The sequence below is a fragment of the Talpa occidentalis genome, unplaced genomic scaffold (genome assembly GCF_014898055.3).
Source record: "Talpa occidentalis isolate TD23 unplaced genomic scaffold, MPIMG_talOcc4v2.1 talOcc4.8, whole genome shotgun sequence".
NCBI lineage: Eukaryota > Metazoa > Chordata > Mammalia > Eulipotyphla > Talpidae > Talpa > Talpa occidentalis.
The window spans coordinates 105,022,363-105,042,513 of NW_023605194.1; the positions used below are offsets into that span (position 1 = coordinate 105,022,363).

The 20,151-nt window shown below is 40.2% G+C and overlaps 1 protein-coding gene across 1 annotated transcript in view; it reads right to left on the reverse strand.

Annotated features, from left to right (window-relative positions):
• The window catches only part of MND1 (meiotic nuclear divisions 1), a 47,163-nt gene that overhangs the window by 26,103 nt on the left and 909 nt on the right, over positions 1-20,151 (reverse strand). The window contains exons 2-4 of the mRNA XM_037496648.2: positions 15,170-15,235; positions 11,475-11,532; positions 8,328-8,476 (exon numbers count right to left, since the gene is read on the reverse strand). Coding sequence (XP_037352545.1) covers positions 8,328-8,476; positions 11,475-11,532; positions 15,170-15,235 — 273 coding nt within the window. The remainder of the gene's footprint in view (positions 1-8,327; positions 8,477-11,474; positions 11,533-15,169; positions 15,236-20,151) is intronic.

The window sequence follows — 20,151 nt, forward strand, 5'->3', positions numbered from 1 at the left end:
CAGAATTACTCCTTTCAGCCTCTCTGTGCCTGTCTTCGCCAACACTGCGCAGGGAGCATATCACCATGATGCATGGACGCATGTCTCACCAGCCTGTGCCGTCCTTGAGAACAGGAACTACATGATCAATCTCTAAGTTTTCCTCATGAGCCACAAGGCTGCCGCAGCAAGCATTCCTGAGCAGTATGGAACTGAATGAGTTTCAGTAAGGGGAATGTCTATCTTCATTCAGAAACATTTCAAATTGTTCATACAACCCAGTAAGGGGTCTTATTCACGTAGTTTTCATGGTAAAGAACTCAATACACTCATTTCTAAAAACTTGGCAAATACATAAATTTTTTAACAATCCTAAAAGAATCTATAAGCATCTCCCAAAACTAATCCACTACGTCTAAAAGCCAGCTCAGTGTGGATTTCAAAGTGTAACGCTTATCATTAGCTGCTAGAAAATCCATCTCCCAAACTACCTTTCACAAGTAAAATGGCCTGCAAACAGAACTTGGATGAAGAACTATGGAAGATCTCAGCAGAACAAGAAAACAAGATAAAGTAATTTCCATAATTCTGACCCTTTCACTAAATAAAAAGCAGTTGAAAACTACTACAGAGATTGGCTAATAAAATTCTCTGAATCAGTGAAAGGCTTCATTAAGACTAGTGACTAAAATCATTATCATACGGGAAAAATCATCAAGTTTCAGCCAAAACTCTTGAAATAGTTATGAAGAAGAAAAAAACCATCTCTTCACCTTCAATGAGTTCTAAACACTCTTCAGGATTTAGAAAAGTGCCATTTCACCTGGGAGATCCCAGAGATAATTTATTTTTAGGTTATATAAAAATTCATGACAAAGACCTATGAGAAAAAGATGTGGACATTTCTGTTCCCTGTTGAGGCAAAATGGCCACTTCTAGTATCCTCCAAATGCCCCAGAGTATTTACATGTATTTCAGAAGAACTAGCAGATTTAAACATGCCCTACCACTTTTATCATCTCCACATAAAGCTTTCTTGCTCATTAAAGTTATTAATTTATGTGAAAAGGCCTCAGGAATGCATCTGTGTCACAACTATTTAGACAAGCTAGTTTAACAACTATTTCTTCTACCCAACCCAAATATTTATTTCAGTCTTGCAGAAATAAGTTACTACACCTTAAATAATTCTCAGCAACATTAACAAGCTCTTAAACAAAGAGAGGGGAGAAAACATTTTTGCTTAATACCAAAATGTAACGATACTATTTAAGTGTATCACCTAATTTTTAAAAAAACAGTTCACATCAGCAAAAATAATAAAAATATTCTAAAGGAAAATTTCAACTTCCCCTGCTCGGTGTACATGATGAAATCCAATCAACCACTGACACATCTCAGAATATGGTCTTAATGTAACTTTCAACCTTATTTTCCCATTGCTAGACAACAAAATATTGCATATTCTTTACAAGCTGGTCATCAACTACCCAATGAATGTAATCTGCTTTAACATCTTGTTTATCTGTGCTTATGAGCAAGGACTATAGAGACAGAATGTCTGGACTTGTATCCCACTTTACCAACATAGTCACCATAGGCAAGTTATTTAACCTCTTGGTGCCTCTGTGTTCTTATATATAAAATGGAGTTAGTAACAATATCTACCCCATGAAGTTGTTAAGAATCAAATGTTAGAAAACATGCAAAAGTGCTGCGGTGGTCTGAATGCTTTTGTCTCTCCAAAATTCATGTTGCAATCCTAACCCCCCAAAGGTAATGGTATTAGCAAGTGGGCCATTTGGGAGGTGCTTAGGTCACGAGGGCAAAGCCCTCAAGAATAGACTCAGGCCTGATAAACGAGACTCCAGAGATGCCAGACCCTTCCACCATGAGAGGAAACAGCAAAAATGGAACCCGGAGAGGCGCCGCCCATCAGTCTCCAGAACTGTGAGAAACAAATATGGTTTCTAATAAGCTCCAAGCTTGTGATATTTTCTAACAGCAGTCCACAAGTTTTTAAAACTGCACCTGATGAAGGCACTCAGTAAGCTCTGGCTGTTATGATCAGTGTCGGTAGCTGCGGCTCCCTCTCTCCCCTTTGGGGATCTCTAAATTCAACAAGATCTGTTCAACTTTCGGCTCAAAGTAAGTGTTTCTAAGAAGTCTTCCTTACAAAAAACTATGAACCAGAGACACTTTTTGGGGGGTGGGGGGCGGAAGGGGAGGGATTGGGATCAAAATGGGGGGGTTGCAATTGTATGGGGAATATAAAAATAAAATTTATTATTAAAAAAAAAGAAGTCTTCCTTAATTGCATAGATTTATAAAAATCTTGCCATCCTCTAAACTCGTGACAATTAGCACCCACAACAAAGACAGTATTTGGTACTGATCTTACATAAATTAAATCTTACATAGCTAACTTTTCATAAAGTTAATTAACTGTGTCTTCTAAAAAATCAATTAACTGGGCCTCCCTGGTGACACAGTGGGTTGAGCACCATGCTGTGAAGCTGTCCGCAGCCTCTGCAACCCCAGTTCGATTCCCGGCTGGCCAGCGAGATACCCACGTGGCGCGGCAGACCTCTTCTGTCTCACCTGGTGCTCCCCTCAGCAGTGTCTTCTTTGGTCCATCTGCCTGTTCTGCTCCCTGCTCTGTCTCTGGTGAATTCTTTCACCCTCCTGCGCCTCTGACCTGTACCCTGGTTCTTGTATAAATAAATAAATCTTAAAAAAAAAAATCAATTAACTGTGTAAGGCATTTATCTTGCCTTAGGAAGGAAAGTGTAAATTATCACTACATGAAACACATATTCTATTAATTTTATACTGCCCAAAGAACTCAGCACGGTGCATGCACAGAGCAGGCACACAGTAAATATCTGCAGAAGCAGTTAATGCAACCCACACACAGTGGATGGCTTGTTTGCTATCTGAGAAAATGTTAAAGAGAAACTTAAGTTATAGCCATGAGATCTTTAGACTGTCTTTAATAATGATCAACACATACAACCTAAAGGCAAGGAGTGGGGGAAAAAATGTTTCCTGATTCAATTTTCTGATCTACTATAAGAATGTCCATTCTCAACAGACAAGTACATTCCTGCACCTAATTGGAATCACTGGCAGAACCAAATCAGAACAGAATGATGAACAAAAAAAAGAAAATTAAGTGTTCTCTCTCTCTCTCTCTCGACTCTGGAAGTAATTAACATGAACCTCAAAGGAAGTTAACATTTACTTTGGTAGTATGTTGAATAAACTGATTCCTCAGAGGAATCTTGAAGTTACAATATGGTTCAAATTCAACACTAGCTGAATGTGTTCTTTCTTCATATAAATCTCTTACAATATCTTTATTCTCCACCATTCATGCAGGCTATTAGCCACTCACACTTTTCTCTCTTCATTTCACTCTTGTGTGTATGTATCTTAATATTGATGTATGCTTCCAGTTCTTTCCCATGAAGCATGAACCTTGACTTCTCCACTTTCAAACTACCTCCAGTGTCTGATAAATGCACATAGTATTCCCTCAAATATTTGTTCTGACTGAACAAATAAGATTACACTATAGACTCCAGGGTGAATACTAACATGGCTGGGTCCGTGGCTACCATCTGTTGAACACCTATGTGCACCAGGCACTTCACACCAATCACTTAATCTACACCACACCCTGTGAAGTAAGTATAATCTCTCTTAGAAATTAGGAGATTGAGGTTTTAAGGATTAAAAAAAATTTTTTTTTTTTCGGATCTCCCCGGTGGTGCAGAGGGTTGAGCGCCTTGCTGTGAAGCTGTCTGCAGCCTCTGCAGCACCGGTTCAATTCCCGACCGGCCAGGGAGATTCCCACATGGCACAGCAGACCTCTCCTGTCTCATCCACTGCTCCCCTCAGTAGTGTTCTTCGATCCTTCTGCCTGTTCTGCATTCGCTCTGTCTCTGGTGAATCCTCTCATCTTCCCACGCCTCTGGCCTATACCCCAGTTCTTGTATAAATAAATCTTAAAAAAAAATATTTCCCCAAGATCCTACTGCTAGAAAAAAGTGAAGATGTGATCCCAATCCATGTGTGAGTTCTAACTACTTCTTTTCCCATTAACTCATGTTGCTTCAAATTGTGATGCTCGATGCAGAACCATGGGGAAGTGTATCATGATGACATTGAGATTAAAATTTCAGCAAAAATAAAGCAGGGTTAGATCAGTGAAGTAGCACTAAATTGGCTTTTCTTTCACTTGAATCCCTTGAAGATAATTATCAAGTGTCAAGAGTTAACAACCTTTTATATATGACATATCAAATCTCACTCTTCATTTATTTCTGGGAGAAAGTATTTAGACATTTATCTGACATAGGATGTATACCCAGAACTGTCTAAATTCAACAAAACAATACTCCAATCAAAGGCAAAAGATTATACAGACACCTCATCAGTGAAGATATATGAGTGATGAGCATATTCAAAGATGTTCAATGTGATTAGTCACTGGGGACATGGAAATGAAAACACAATAAGCTGTCACTCTGTCACTCTATAGTTCTTAGAATGGGCATTGCACCCAGTACTCATGAAGCTGCGGAGGGGCTGGAACCTTCATGAGCCATTCAAAAACAGTTTGGTGACCTCTTAAAAAGCCAAACATATCCTTACCATTGATCCAACCATCCATTCCTAGGTACTTACCCCATATAAATGAAACCATATGTCCATCCACAGACTCGTACACAAATATTCACAGCAGCTTTATTTCTAATAGTCCCAAAATAAAACAAACAAAAAATCCAAATGTCCATCAACAAACGAACTGTCCTATACCCATGCTATGGAATACCACTCAGCAATAAAAACAAAAACAAATGAACACAGACCAAATATGGCTAAATCGTAAAATCATTATGCTGAGAAAAAAAGAAAAAAAGTACATACTGCATGATTTCATTTATATGAAATTCTAGGCAACATGAACTAATATGTAGTGACAGAAATCAGCAGTTGCCTCAGGATGGGGTCAGGGAGCAGAAATGGACAGGAGAGAGACATGAAACACTTTTAGGGTTGAAAGGTATGCTCAAAGTCTTGATTGTAATGATGATTTGATGAATGTATACATGTCAAAACTTATAAAATTATACAGCTTAAAAATGAGCAATTTTTATATGCTAATTATTCCTCAATAAAGTTATTTAAAAATTAATTGAAAAGAAAGAACATACACAAAAAGTGAAAGGAGTAAAAAAATTGTATGTATTGTCTACAAAGGCCCCCATGACCCTATTTCTTGGTACTTACACCCATGCCCAATCTCTTCTTGAGTACATGCTGGATTTAATGACTTGTCTCTAGGGAACAAAACGCAGCAGAGGTGATGCAAGAGCACCTCAAAATTAAATTGCAAAATACCCATGGCTTCTGTCTTGGACTCTTCACATATACTTGTTCTGAGGTAAGGCAGCTGCTATATTGTGAGCTGTGGAGATACCCGTAAGAGAAGGAACAAGGAGGCCTCTTCTAAAAGCTATCAAGGAATTAAGGCTCTGAGTTCAACAGCCTTCAAGGAACTGAAGACCTTAGCCTAGTAGCCTGCAAGGAACTAAATCCAATAATCAAAGGACTTAGTTCAGAAGTAAACCCTTCCCCAGATGAGCCTTCTGATGAGAATGCAGCCCTGATCAGCAGTCTGACTACAACCTCATGTGAGACTGAGCGAGAGGAACCCAAAAAGCCACGCCTAGATCACTGATGCTGGAAACTGTGAGCTGTCAATATTTCTTCTTTAGCCATGACATTCTGGGGTACACAGTTTTGTTATACAGCAATAGACAACTAATGCAAGATCAAACTCACATGTGTATAAAAGAAAGTCTGCAAGGCAATTTTATCTACACAGAATATATTCAGCTCAAGTGACAGACATCTGACTAAAACTTGATTGAACCGGGACTTTATTTCCTTATGTAATATGAAATCCACAGGTAAGACAGTCCTTTTGAGACCAGAGAGAACTCAGGTCTTCATCATAATGCTTGTTACAGTAGGGCATCATATGTTATGTTCACATCAGAGAAAAGAAGAAGGGGCTTTGTCTCTTAAGAAAGTGAAAACTAGGGGCCTCCCTGGTGGAGTAGGGGTTATATACTCTCAGCACAGCCAAGCTATCACCAGCCACTGCAGCCTGACTTCAATCCTTGGCCAGGGAGCTAACCCACATGATGGAGCAGACCTCCCCTGTCTTGCCTGCTGCTCCCCTCAGCAGTGTGTTTCAGTCAGTCTGCCTGTTTGGCTCCCCACTCTGTCTCTGGGGAATCCTCTCACCACTCCCCCATACCTCTGGCCTGCACCCCAGTTCTTGTATGCATAAATAAAAATAAATCTTAAAAAAAAGTAAAAACTTTCCCCAAAGCCTTGAAGTCTGTATTTTACTTACATTTCATTCATCAGAACTGTTTCCCTTCACCCTTCTTAGTTGCAAAGGAGTCTGGGAAGAGGAGCATTTTTGAGTAAGACACACTATTCTCTCAACAAAGTGTCTGGTTAGTAAAGAAGGGGGCAATATTTATTTGATACCCAACCAGCAGTATGTGTCAAAGCATTACATTTCTGTTATGGTGAAACCAAAATTATTACAGGAGGTTAAAGAAGGGCAAGAATACAAAAATCTATGGCAGCTTGAGGAGGATGCTTGATGTATTTTGTGGATATCAATCAACCACAGGAGGGAAGGGAGTGCCACTCAGCAGAGAAGCCCCCTTCCTATTTTGAGGACTGCTGGTGCCAAGAGCTGTCTCCCACCATAGAAACTGGATCCCTCAATTATTTACTCCCAGCTTCCCTGGCAACTAGGATGCAGGCTCATGACTCAGCATTGGCCAATCAAATGCACTCCCAGAATTGTGGCTGGTAGTTGAGACAGAAGTTTTTTGTTTGTCTGTTATTCTTTTTGGTGGCAGCAACATCTGGTTGTTAAGCCAGGGCCAGGAATGTCAGTGGAACCATTTCAGGTCAGCAATTCCAGAGCAGCAGGCAGCCGTGTCCAGGGCCCTGGGCAGCGGTGTCCGCGCCAGCCAGTGTGATTCAGGCTATGGTCTGGCTGCTTCCCACCTTCCCCCAGTTGTTGCCCACTTTTAGAACCAGATGTCTAGCCTTATCAGGGATTCTACAATTCTACTCTATACCTTTCAGTAAATCCCTTTTCGGCTAATGTCAGTCTGTTACAAGCAAATTACAGTTGCTTGTAATTTAAGAACACTGACTGAAAGAAGCCTCTGTACAAACTTGATCCTTCTTAAACCCATTTAAAAAAGTGCTGTTTGAAGATTTTCTTGTGAAGAGATGCCATCTCACATAACTTCCAAGCAGAAAGAAATTCACTTATTTTACTATTTTTGATGACCTTTTCCAATTTATCTTCCAGAGAAATTTCCTCCCCGCACCCCAAAACAAGTCCATAGCCCCTTCCCCTGAAGTTCCATTTCCTGCTTATTTGTTAAACTGCATGTGATAATTCACTCTATCAGTCTTACAAAAGGATAAAACATAGTTGATAAAAATTTGATGCATATTTCTTGGAAGCAATGAAGATTTTCTTCATAGCCGAATAAGTTAATAAAGTGTGGTGCAACTACAGAATGGAATATGATTCAACAATAAAAATAAATAAGCTATTAAATCACAAAATGACATGGAGGAAACTTAAATGCATATTGTTAAATCAAAGAAGCCAACCTGAAAGTTTGATTCCAACCATAATTCTGGAAAAGGAAAAACGATGGTGACAATAAAAAAGTCAGTAGTAGCCAGAAGCTGGGGGAGAGGGAAAGGGTAAGTGGAGCCCAGGGATGTTTAGGGCAGTCAAGCTATACTGTGTGCCACTGGAATGGTGGACACAGGACACTGCTGGATTTGTCAAAATCCACAGAATGTACAAAAGAAAGGTGAACCCTCATGTAAACTATGCGGCTTAGTTAATAATAAGTTATCTATATTAGTGCATCAATTGTAACAAACCATCCACACTACTACAAGACATAATAAATAATGGGGAAAATTGTGTTTGTGGAGAAGTATTGGCTTGCGGTATTTCTGCAAGCCTAAAATTAGTGCCCAGAGGAAACAAACATCTATTAATAATATTAAAAAAGGAAATAAAAAACAATATCATGGCATATAGGGAGATGAAAGTGAAAATATTCTAAGGTCCTTGCATTGTTTGGGAGGATAGAGGTGTTGATTATCTTTAGACTTTGAGTCAAATAATACATGTTAAAATTTTAACAGAAACCATTAAATGAAAATAGGATTAAGTAAAACACATTTACTTAATCCTAACTGTGGTTGTTTACCTGAGATTCCAGAACTTCCAACTTCCTCTTCCGTGCGTGAAGAGCTTTACTTGGGAAAGCCCAATAGTAATTGGATGTTCCGATCCTCTCACAGTCCACCATGCTGTCATCGACCAGGCTCTGGAGGACTTCTTTGACTGACATAGCAGCTAGGAGAGATCATTTTTAAAACTCTATTAAAACATCGTAAATAAACTAAAAGGGGAGTAACTGGGGACACATTTCCAGCTCAAGAGTTAAAAAGTTAATAAACAGTTTTTTAAAAATAATAACCAAGAAAGGACAAATAGTCTGACAAAGAAATAGTAAGTCTACCAACAGCTTCTACAAAATGTGCATGCTCAATAAACAAGATGATATTCAATCCCACAAATAGCTGGAGAAATGCAAAATAAAGCAATGATATATGATTTCTTGACTACGAAATTAAAAGCACTAACAGATATAATAAAGAATTCAGGGAAATGGGTTCTCTCAACATGGGTGGAAAAAAATGGCAACATGTATCTACTACTTTAGATTCACGCATGACTTTTATGCAGAAACTCCACTTTTGTAAATTCAACGAAGGAAAATGATGGGTATGCTTGAGGAGGCTTGTTGTAACATGGCTTTCAATAGCAAAGACTGAAGAGCAGTGTATGACTGTACTTTTAGAAGAATTTTACTGATGGGATATTATACAACTGCTAAAATTGTGTTATAAAATATTTAATGGCATAGATATATGTTCACTCAAAATGGATTATACAGAGTGTGTCATACACAAAAATAAACTATAGGGCCTCCCCGGTGGCGCAGTGGTTGAGCGCTGGGTTGCGAGGCTGCCCACAGCCTCTGCAGCACCGGTTCGATCCCCAGTTGCTCCCCGGCCACCAGAGGAGGGTCCCACATGGCGTGCAGACCTCTCCTGCCGCCCGCTGCTCCCCTCAGCAGTGTACTTCGGTCCTTCTGCCTGTTCTGCTCCCTGCTCTGGCTCTGGTGAATTCTCTCACCCTCCCGCTCTTCTGACTATACCCAGTGCATGTATAAATAAATAAATAAATGAATCTTAAAAAAAGAAAAGAAAAAAAGCATTATTAAAAATAAATAAATAAATAAATAAACGACAGTATTCACTAAGAGACGGTGGTTATCTTTGGATGGTAGGTAAAAGGCGATTTTTATCTCCTGTTTTCTGTTCATTTTCCTTTTTTCCAACAATGAACATGTGTTACCTTTTTTGCTAAGAATAGGTTTAAAATGATCAGGAGAAATTAAACTATAAAGTTAAATGTTATGATTAAGAGTATAATTAAAAATTAGTCAAAAAGTTTTTTATCCCCAGATATAACCTATTGCAAAATTAAAGATTTAATGAAAAAGGAATCTTGACACTAAGTATGCAAAACATTCAACCTAAACTTGTAAAGAAGTACAATCTTTCATGAAAAGTACAATCTTTAATAAAATGTAATTTTAAAAACAAAAATACAGTCCTGAGAAATGAATGTGAGTATAATTTGGTACAGTCTTTTCCAAAGGCAATTTGAGAACACATATAAAGAGCTTAATAACTGCATAGGTCTGTTTTGCATTCTACCTCTAGAGACAATTCCTAATGAAGTAATATGAGATGCAGAAGAAAATTCATGAGGGGGTGAGGTAGGAATGACAGGTGGAGTACAGAGGATTTTTTTGGCAGTGAAAATCCTGTCTGATATTGCAGTGATGGGCCCATGTTACTACACACTTGTCTGAGGCTGTAAGAGGAAGCCACAATGTGGACCATGGACTTGGGCAATGATGATGGTGTACCCAGGAGTGTAGGTCACAACCTGTGACAGACATGCACTGGTGCGTGGAGATGGGCAAACTGCGCATGTGTGGGGGCAGAGATCATGGAAGAAATCTGTCATTCCTCTCAACTCTGCTAGGGACCTAAAACTGTTCTAAAAATGAGTCTTTTAGGGAAAAAATTATGAATAGAATGCTAATTATACATTAAATTTAGCAGCAAAATTTAGAAACAAGCTAGCTGTTCAACAATAAGTAATGAGCTAAGCAAATTGTGGTATCGTGGGTGGTCACAGAATTAATCATTAAGAGAGGCAATGTTGCACATCAATTTTTAAAAGCAAATGACACGAGTGAATGTGGAAGATATATAATTTTACAAAAAAATACATGAACACAAAACACCGCATGCAACAACAGTTCCTCTCAGAGGGATGAACAGACTGTTAACAGTGGTGCTCTCAGAATACAGGGTTATGCACAACTTTGATTTTCCTTGTATTCTTTATAATTTCCAAATCTGGTAAGATATTTTCTTGTCTCTCTCTCTCTCTCTATATATATATATATATGTATGTATGTATGTATATATATATGTATGTATATATATTTCACAATCAGAAAGAGAGCCCCTAGAACTTGTGAATGTGAGTTTATTTGGAAAAAAAGGCTTATACACTGGTAATCAAGGATCGCACTAGGAAATCATGCTGAATTTAGGGTGGGTCCCAAATCCAATGGTGGGTATCATTGACAGAGGGGAGAAAACAAAGGGCAGGGCCGTGTGGAGACAGAGGCAGACATCAGAATGATGTGTCTACAAGCCAGGCACTGCTGGCCATCACCAGAAGCGAGGAGAAGAGGAAGGAATGGATTTTCCTTTAGAGCCTCTGGAAACAAACAACTCTGCCAACAACTGGATGTCAAACTTTTGGCCACTATGAGAGAATGCATCTCTATTGTGTTAAACCCCCAAGTATAAGGTAAATAACTAAAACAATCTTAAAAAACTAATATACTATGTAAAGACACGAGATCATATTTAACAAATACTAGACCAAGCATAAACAGTTTTTACTCCTTTTGATATAAATTATACTCACAAATAAACTTGGGCACAATGTGTGTGTGTACGTGCATGTACGCAGATGCATGCATATTCCACTTTAGTTTTTCCAGAGCAGATTCTCCAAACAGAAGAATCGTGTCTGTGACACAAAGAAATTACATAGGGACTGTTGCAAACATTACTCATCTCTAGAAATTTCTGTTTCTCTAAAGTGAGAGGCTGTTACAGGGGAATGTTACAGGCTGTTAATGGTGAATGATTTCCCATTTCCCGAGATATCCCAGCACATCTTTGATACTTACTAATGCCTTTCTCTTTGGGAGCAATCTTCTCTATGTCTTTTAATTGGAATACATCTTTCTGTTTGAAAGGTTAAAAAAAAAAGGTATAAGAAACTTGTACTTACTTTCTACTATATATGTATATTACCATAATTAAGATGTTAAAGTATACTAAAAAAACCATGCCTGAAACTAACAATAGGGTCCAGCACATGGAACTAGAGAAACATCACAGTTACCTTGTTCAATACCCTCAATAGAACTTAAAATGGATCAATTTTGCATGAACATTCTATTTTATAGTAATCAGAGAGAATATCTTCCCACTGAAGTATGAAAGCTTGTTTATGATTAATCAATTGTTAACTTGAATTAGTTTCTCTCACGCTCTGATTTCAAGAAAACACAATAGCGCTCTGACACACATTATATGTCACAGATGGAGGAGTTTGAATTAAAAGTAAAAAAGACAACTGTGGAGATTTGTTTATGTTCAATGTTTCATAGAAGAGTTAAACCTAAACAAAGGAAAAATTACATATTTGTCTTTGTCTATCAATTGCTCATCTAATTGGTACATGTCCACCACATGCAAATCTAAATGGGAAGAAAGACATGGAGAACATTTCATCCTAATTATTGGGGGGAAATTCTGTGCAGAACACTCCTTTCTTTTTGTAGTAAGTCTTGGTTGAAGTGGAGAAAAGAACTTGGATAAAAAAAGTGACATGTGAAAATACTGAAGTATTCAGTAAGTAGAACAGAATTATTGTGATTGTTATAGAAATCTGGGATTTATTTCTCCTAAAATAAACTTGAAAAGTCAACTTCAATAGGATGGAAATTAGACTTCACAAAAATTAAAAACTTCTGCTCATCTAAGGCCCTGGTAAGAAATTGAAATGACAAATACTGACTAGAAGACAGTATTCACAAAACATACCTGACAAAGACGGCTACCCAGATATATAAAGAACTCCTTTGAAGTATACTCTACCCCATCCCCCAAAGATGAACTGACGGAAGAACAAAACAGTGGTAGGTGATACACACACACACACACACACACATATATGAAAATATAAATGAATATATATAACGAGTAAAATGCTGAAGTAGAATCTAGGTGTTGGGCATATGGACAGTCACTATAAAATTCTTTCATCTTCCATAACAAAATGTTGGAAAAGTAACTATATCATTACACTTAAGATTTAGTAAATTAGGGGCCTCCCTGGTGGTGCAAGGGGTTAAGATGCAACCTATGAAGCTGTCCACAGCCTCTGCAGCACAAGTTCCACCCCCCGCTGGCCAGGGGCAGAGCAACCCACATGGCGCAGCAGGCCTCTCCTGACTGGTCCGCTGCTCCCCTTCAGTCAATCTGCCTGCTCTGTTCCCCACTCTGTGTCTCTGGTGAATCCTCTCACCGCCCCACACCTCTGGACTGTACTCCCACTCTTGTATGCATAAATAAATAAATAAATAAATAAATAGATAAATAAATAAATATTTTTTAAAAAAGATTCAGCAAATTAAAGTACTAAGTCACTGATCTTAGAGTGTGAAAACAATTTTTGTACATGTGGGAATAAACTTTAAAGATAGTATCTTGGGATTGCAGAGACTATGCAATAAATCACTGACTAGAAAAATCAACTAATCAGACCTATTTGCAAGTAGTTTAGATTCCCTGGAAAAAGAACATGAACTTATTGAGACATCATCCTATATGTGGCCACCAAGGAAGTCCCAACACAGTGGCTGCCCCAGCAGGTTTGCTGTGTAAACAAATGAGTTAGCAAAGAACAAAACCTTATAACTAAATTGAGATCATTTAAGAGGACAGAGAAAACAGTAAATATCATTATCCAGGCAATAAACAGTGATAACAAAGGAGATATAAATACAATGGCTCTGACTCTTAAATAACAATGCAAGCTAAGTGTAAGGTCTCCTGGAAGACACAGTCACACAACCAGACAACTTTCAACTGGGCTCTTATGATCTGGGCACTGGAATGTTTTACACGGATTGCCTCATTTAATCCTTACACCAATACTGTGAGCTGGATACAATTATTAGATCAGAAATACATTAGAAAACTGACACTTTGGTCAAGTGACTTGTTTAAGGTTACAGAGCTATTAGATAAAACAGAGGTCAGGTTCACTATCACTGAGCTCTGCTGCTCCCATGTTCTTCCTAGTGTAAAAAGCAAAGAATTCTATTTCTATTATGTTAGCAACTTTAAATATATATGTGAGTATACAATGAATGAAACATAAACTGAAATCAATCAACTAATTAATACAACCAATTCCTGGCTTTACATGACAGCTCACTAACTACTGAACTTCTTAAAACTGCTAATACTCTTTAGTATTATATTCATTAGTGCCTTCATGCTATTATCCAAAAGAGGTGGAAAATTTCTAATCAAAAACAGCCAATTTTGATATTTGAGGGAGTTAACAATATCCTAAAGCACAAAATAATCCCCTCCCCCACCACTCTCCCCAGTTTTCCACTGTCTGATAGAAATTATATCTATTTTTCTTGTTCTGAGAACATAGGAAAAATAGTTCAATGAACAGAACAGTAACCACACAAACTTCATCATTCCACCTTCCTAATCTTGTCATCATTACTACTATGATACTCTGCTGAATTGCCAATGACTATCTGTAAGTCACTCTAAGTGAGATTAGGGAGATTAATCAGAGGGCAAACAGTTAATACACAAGTTCCCAGAACATTTCACTTGTCTTACTTAGACTCTGTACTATCAAAATGAAAATCAAATACTACCATTGCTTATCTTATTAATTTACTATTCCATTTTACCATTTCCCCCCATCTTCTTCACATTTGTATATAATGAAAATAGTAGATTGGGGCCAAACTAGATTTTGAAGGACCTGTGTACTAATATATAGGAGGTTAATATTTTTTGTAGGTCAAAGGTTTGGACTTTAACTAGGGGGCGAAGAAAAGTCACTGAATAGCAACTTGGTGTAGAAAACAGGCTCAAGAGCCGACAGCCTGGGCTTGAATCCTGGCTCTGCCACTTAGGAGCCAAAACTTGAACATATTCCTGTTAGTGACGGGCACAAATTTCTGGAATAAATTAAGGAGGCCTACGTACTACCAAATATGTCTTATGCACAGACAGATTAAGAATGTCTTCAGACAGAGAGGCAGGATTAAAGCCCTGTCTCTGAAATCAGGTGAGCTGTCCTCCCTGGGTTTGAATCCTAGTATTGTCACTTCTATTTTGTGAGATCCAGAGTTGGTATCTTAGGCTGTGCCTCACATGTTTCATCTGAGAAAAGTGGATGATACTTTGTCAGTATCAAATAAGTGGATGAGCTCTTGTCAGTAAAAAGGACAAAATCAGACAATCCACACCAAGTGCCCAGGGCAGTGACTGGTCCCTGCCAATGATACTGTGAGCCATTATTACTATTTTCAGGCAGAAGGGGGAGCAGTCTAGTATATGCTTCAGAAAGAGGGTGTGTACAATAGTCTGAATGAAGAGATTTCACCAACAAGTGACAAGTCCTTTCCTATGCCACAGCTCACAAGCACCACAAATGTTTGCAGAATTTTATCCCTTCTCACAAATGGTCAGTATTGATCTCTCACAAAAAGGGGGTTAACACAGACCTAAGGAGACAACTATGCAACATACTAAAAATCTTAGGAAGATGACTTACAGTTTCAAAAAATATTTCCATCATGCGGACTCTCTTTTCCTCTGCACTCAGTCCTTTTTTCTTCGACTAAAGCACAAACACAAAAGTTAAATGGTAAACACTGTGTTTGAAACAAAACACTGCATTGTAAAACAAGCTGATCTAAAACATTATCAGAAATTCTGTGTACGGTTTTGTCTGATAACAACATTTGACAACTCTTAGTGTCAGGCCAGAGGACCCATCATACCTACCCTACCATGCCCTTCCAAGCCTGGGGCGGGGTTGGCCAGCACAGTAAGGACGGTGGGCAAGACGGGCATCTTGTCATTTTGTAGAAATTCATCATTTATTGAATGAGTTAATGGTAAGGCACTTCATTTGCCTTCAAGACTTACAATCTCCCAAAGAAAATACATAGACATAGCTACTATTAAATAAAAAGGTACATGTACAGACAGGACAGAAAGGATTAATTCCACCCTGAGGAAGGAGGAGGTGATCTAGACTAGAGATGAAAAGGATTTTAGGAAGTTGAGAAATGGTGAGACAGGAGACCTGGGCACCCAGGATTGTTCCAGAGAGATAAGCATTCTGAGAGGACTGGAGTATACAGAGGCAGATGAGGTAAGCAAGGTGGTCTCTGGCCAGATGATGGGAGACAGGAGGAGGAGGTGTGATTTCTACAGCAGGCAGTGACAAATTAGAGTAACCGCGGCGGGCAGGCGAGAGAAAGGGAAAAACCTGTAACATGGGAAGTGGAAGTCACTTCAGGTTACAGTTTCTCTGCAGACCCCTTAGCCAATGTGAAACTGAGGTCACTCACACGTAATTGAAATGTACGTTACTAATGATTTTTACTATATAATGGCTATAGACTATATAAAAAATTAAAAAAAAAAGCCACATTTCTTCACTGCAAAGATTCACAGGGAAAAAAAACAAACAAACCAACAAAACACCTGTTCAACTCACTGATACAAGTCAAATGAGACCAAGCCACACGCCCCACTGGAGGAGCAAACAAAGTGACATGTGAGTTTTGAGAACTTCCTTCTGAAAAAAAAAAAAAAAAAGAAGAAGAAAAAGAGAGTTACTCAGGACATTTATTCAGGAATATTCAGGAAGAACTTTAACACTCACACTACTTAAAAGTAGACATAAATGAAACAAAGATCGACCCTATCCAACTAAAAACACCAGGACAGGAGCCGAGGACAGCAGGAAAGCGTGCAGCACTTCATCTGACCCACAGAACAGAAACCCACTGCCTGGCTGCACAGCAGTGAGCTCAGTGGCTCCCTGGCGAGCGGCAGGTGTCTGCAGTAGTAGGCTGACATTCACTTTCTGGCCTCTGCCCCCTCCCACACACTGCAGCTCCGGGTTCTCCATTGAGGTCACCTTTTCTCACCCTGCGACCTCAGATCTTTAAGTCAGCTCCCAGCCCCTTAGTGTGCTCCTGAGCATCCCTGTCCAGTACCTACTTGCCTGCTGGACAGGCCTCAAACTCAGGAGGCCTACGCTGACCTCTGCTCTCCCCACCTATGCCCCAATCTGCTGTTCTGAAGCTCAAGTTCAGGTAGCTACTAGTTTGCTACCCAGGTCAGAGGCCTGGCAGTCACGCGGGGATCCCTTATCTCTTAACATTCAACCTACCACCAACCTGTGGGCTCAGCTGTCTCTGCTCCATCTCTGCTACACCCCTCAATTCAGGCCTTGCATGGTCTCTGCAACACACTGCAGTGCCCAGACCACACCAGCACAGCCTCCATCCACACTCCACACGCCAAAGAGCAGAGAACCAGGCCTCTCTTTTGCTTAAAATCGCAGAGTGGCTCCCAATATGCAGAAGCAGTCAATCACCACAGAATGAGCTACAGGTGCCTCCATCAGCTGCCCCTAATGTACCCCTCTGGGCGCCCCCCCCCTCAGTTTACCCTAACAACTTGGAGAGCTAAACAAATTGAGCTGTAACACAAGTTACTGACTGCGAGCTTTTTCTCATTTCTGTGCTGTTTTAAAAATGCTCTTGTTGGGGCCTCCCCGATGGCGCAGCGGGCTGAGCGCCACGCTGTGAAGCTGTCCACAGCCTCTGCAGCGCCGGTTCGATTCCCGGCCGGCCAGGGAGATTCCCACATGGTGCGCAGACCTCTCCTGCCGCCCGCTGCTCCCCTCAGCAGTGCACTTTGGCCCTTCTGCCTGTTCTGCTCCTTGGTCTGTCTCTGGTGAATTCTCTCACCCTCCCGTGCCTCTGGCCTGCACCCCAGTGCTTATATAAATAAATAATAAAAATCTTATAAAAAAATATAAAAATGCTCTTGCAGGGCCTCCCTGGTGGCAAAAGGGGTTAGGATGCAACCTATGAGGCTGTCTGCAGCCACTGCAGCACGGGTTCTATCCCCAGCCAGCCAGGGAGCAACCCACATGGCGCAGCAGACCTCTCCTCACTCCCCTGCTGCTCCCCTCAGTGGTGTAGTTCAGTCAATCTGCCTGTTCTGGGGACTCCCTGGTGGTGCAAGGGGTTAAGACACAACCTATGAGGCTGTCCACAGCCACTGCAGCATGAGTTTGATCCCTGGCAGGGGAGGTGACCCACATGGCACAGCAGACCTCTGCTGGCTTGCCCGCTGCTCCCCTCAGTAGTGTATTTCAGTCAGTCTGTCTGTTCTGTTCCCCACTCTGTCTCTGGTGAGTCCTTTCACTCCCCACACCTCTGGCCTGTACCCCAGCTCTTGTATACATAAAATAAATAAATCTTTAAAAAAAAATGCTCTTGCAAGCTTCTCCTCTACCTTCTATTCACAACTCCAGTGGAGTCTCCCAAGGCTGAGTTTCACCTTTCTCACTCTAGGAGAACTTTCCGAGCCCCCAGACCAAGTTGAGTCACTGTGTATGTCCCCAGCACACACCACCAACTCACGTAGTACAAATGAAAAGCTGTGCTTGCTGGACTCTCAGGCGATGCACATGAACTGCCTTTGCCTTCCCAGAGCTTAGTGCCAGGTCGGGTGACAAGCCCCCTAGTCCAGAACCCTGTATCTAAAAGCTTGCAACCTTAAAATGCGAGGCTCTTCAGGCTCCCAAACCTCACAATTCCCACTTCACCCCCACAATGATACCAGGTGAATTAATACTAAGGAATCTGGTGGCAGCCATTTATTGCTTTGCTTGGATAGAGAAATCCCAGATGAGCAAGTGCCAAGAAGCCACGGAGGCCTGGTCACAGAACCTGGGGGCCAAAGGCAGAGTTCAACAATGTTTGACAAGCCTCCCTTTGCACTGGCCTCCAGGGTCTCTCCCACGAATGAAAACTCACACTCAGAAGGTGCCTTTGGCCCATTTCAGTCCTGCGGGTCTCAAACAGACATACCTTAGAATCATCTCAGTTTTAAAAAAATGCTGATGGCCAGGTAGGTCCCTCCAAACCCTCATCACATCTCTGGGAGGGGCCTTCAGCCTTGGCATGAATATTTAAAATGATTCCTCACGGGGTTTAACTGTGCCCCAGGATTGCTTTTTTCAGCCCAGAATCTGGAGGCTGAGTCTCAGGGCACAGTCACAGGGCACTGTGTGGGCCCTGAGAATTCTAAGCTTTAGGTAGGAAAGACTCCTGACATTTTGGTATAAATGCTGGAGAGACCCACGGCCTCCATAAGAAACTGTCACCTGGAGGCAGGCAATAAGGCAAAAAGCGTGTGTGTGTGTGTGTGTGTGTGTGTGTGTGTGTGTGTGTGTGTGTGTGTGTGTGTGTGTGTGTGTGTGTGTCACACAGTTTTAGGAAAGCCATGAATCACTCAGTTCAGCAGCTATGACATTTAAGAAACACCATGAGCTGCAGCATCCACTTACATTGCTCTTTTATGGCAGATAAGGCTTATAATCAACCACAGTAGGAGTCTTATGGACAGAAATAAAATAATTAATGCGAAAAGATGCTATGTTAATTCATATTTAGAAATCCACCCCTCTCCCAAAATAAATCAGTAAGGGTTCATTTACTGCTTAAGATAGAAGAAAATCTCCTGATAGTATAAAGTTAGAAATACATTCAAGCTTTAAGGGGACTCAAAACGACCTGAGGACAAGAGAGTTTTCTGGGTGACCAGTATACTTCAAACCACTTAAAAATCATCTACCGGAGTAATGATCTTCAAGTGGGAGTTACAGAATTCCTAAAATCAGGAATTGATTAATTACAATAGCCTTTTGAAAAAGTAGACGCTATCTGCTATCCTCGGAAGTAGGAGACTTCCATTCAATTTCTCCAATTCCAAAAAAGATAACTGGATTATAAATGTCACCCTACAAACTCAACCATAACAAACTATTAATTCCCAATCCTGAAAGAGAACAGTTTGTCTTTGGTTAACAAAACATTAAGCTAACTTCTTGATCCTACATAAACAATAGGAAGCACCGATGTCATAAAAAGTTTTATTCTAACTTGTTTCATCTTTCTTCATTATTATAGGGAAGCATCTGAAGAGTTAATAGCTCATCAGGCCATGTAGTAGCTGAAGGTGATTCAGGTGTGGAGAGAATAGGCAAGAAGACAAAGTTCAAGCATTTGTGTTGCAAAATTCTCACTAGTCAGATTAGCTAAAGAAAAAACGACACCAGAGCCAGTTAACAGATGCTAACAGATTTAAGTGTAGTCCTGTTTGGCTTCTTCAAATCCTTTCACGCCCAGATGGCTAAGTTGTTAGTTTAACCACAAAAAGCCGTTATCAGCTATAATTATATCTGGACAAGTAGCTTCAAATAAACACTGAACAACCTAGATCCTTGTCCAGCAGAAGCTCGGCAAAATAACGGCCATTAGCTAAATTAAGATATTAAAATCTTAGATCCATTTAATGAATGTTGATTTTCTGCCAAGAGAAGCACACAAAAATGGCATGAAACTTTGAAGGCTTACGAAAACGACTTGACGAGCAATAAAATATTAAGTTCACAGAGAGACGGTGGGTCATCGTCCCAGACCTAACCCTTTATGGTACGCA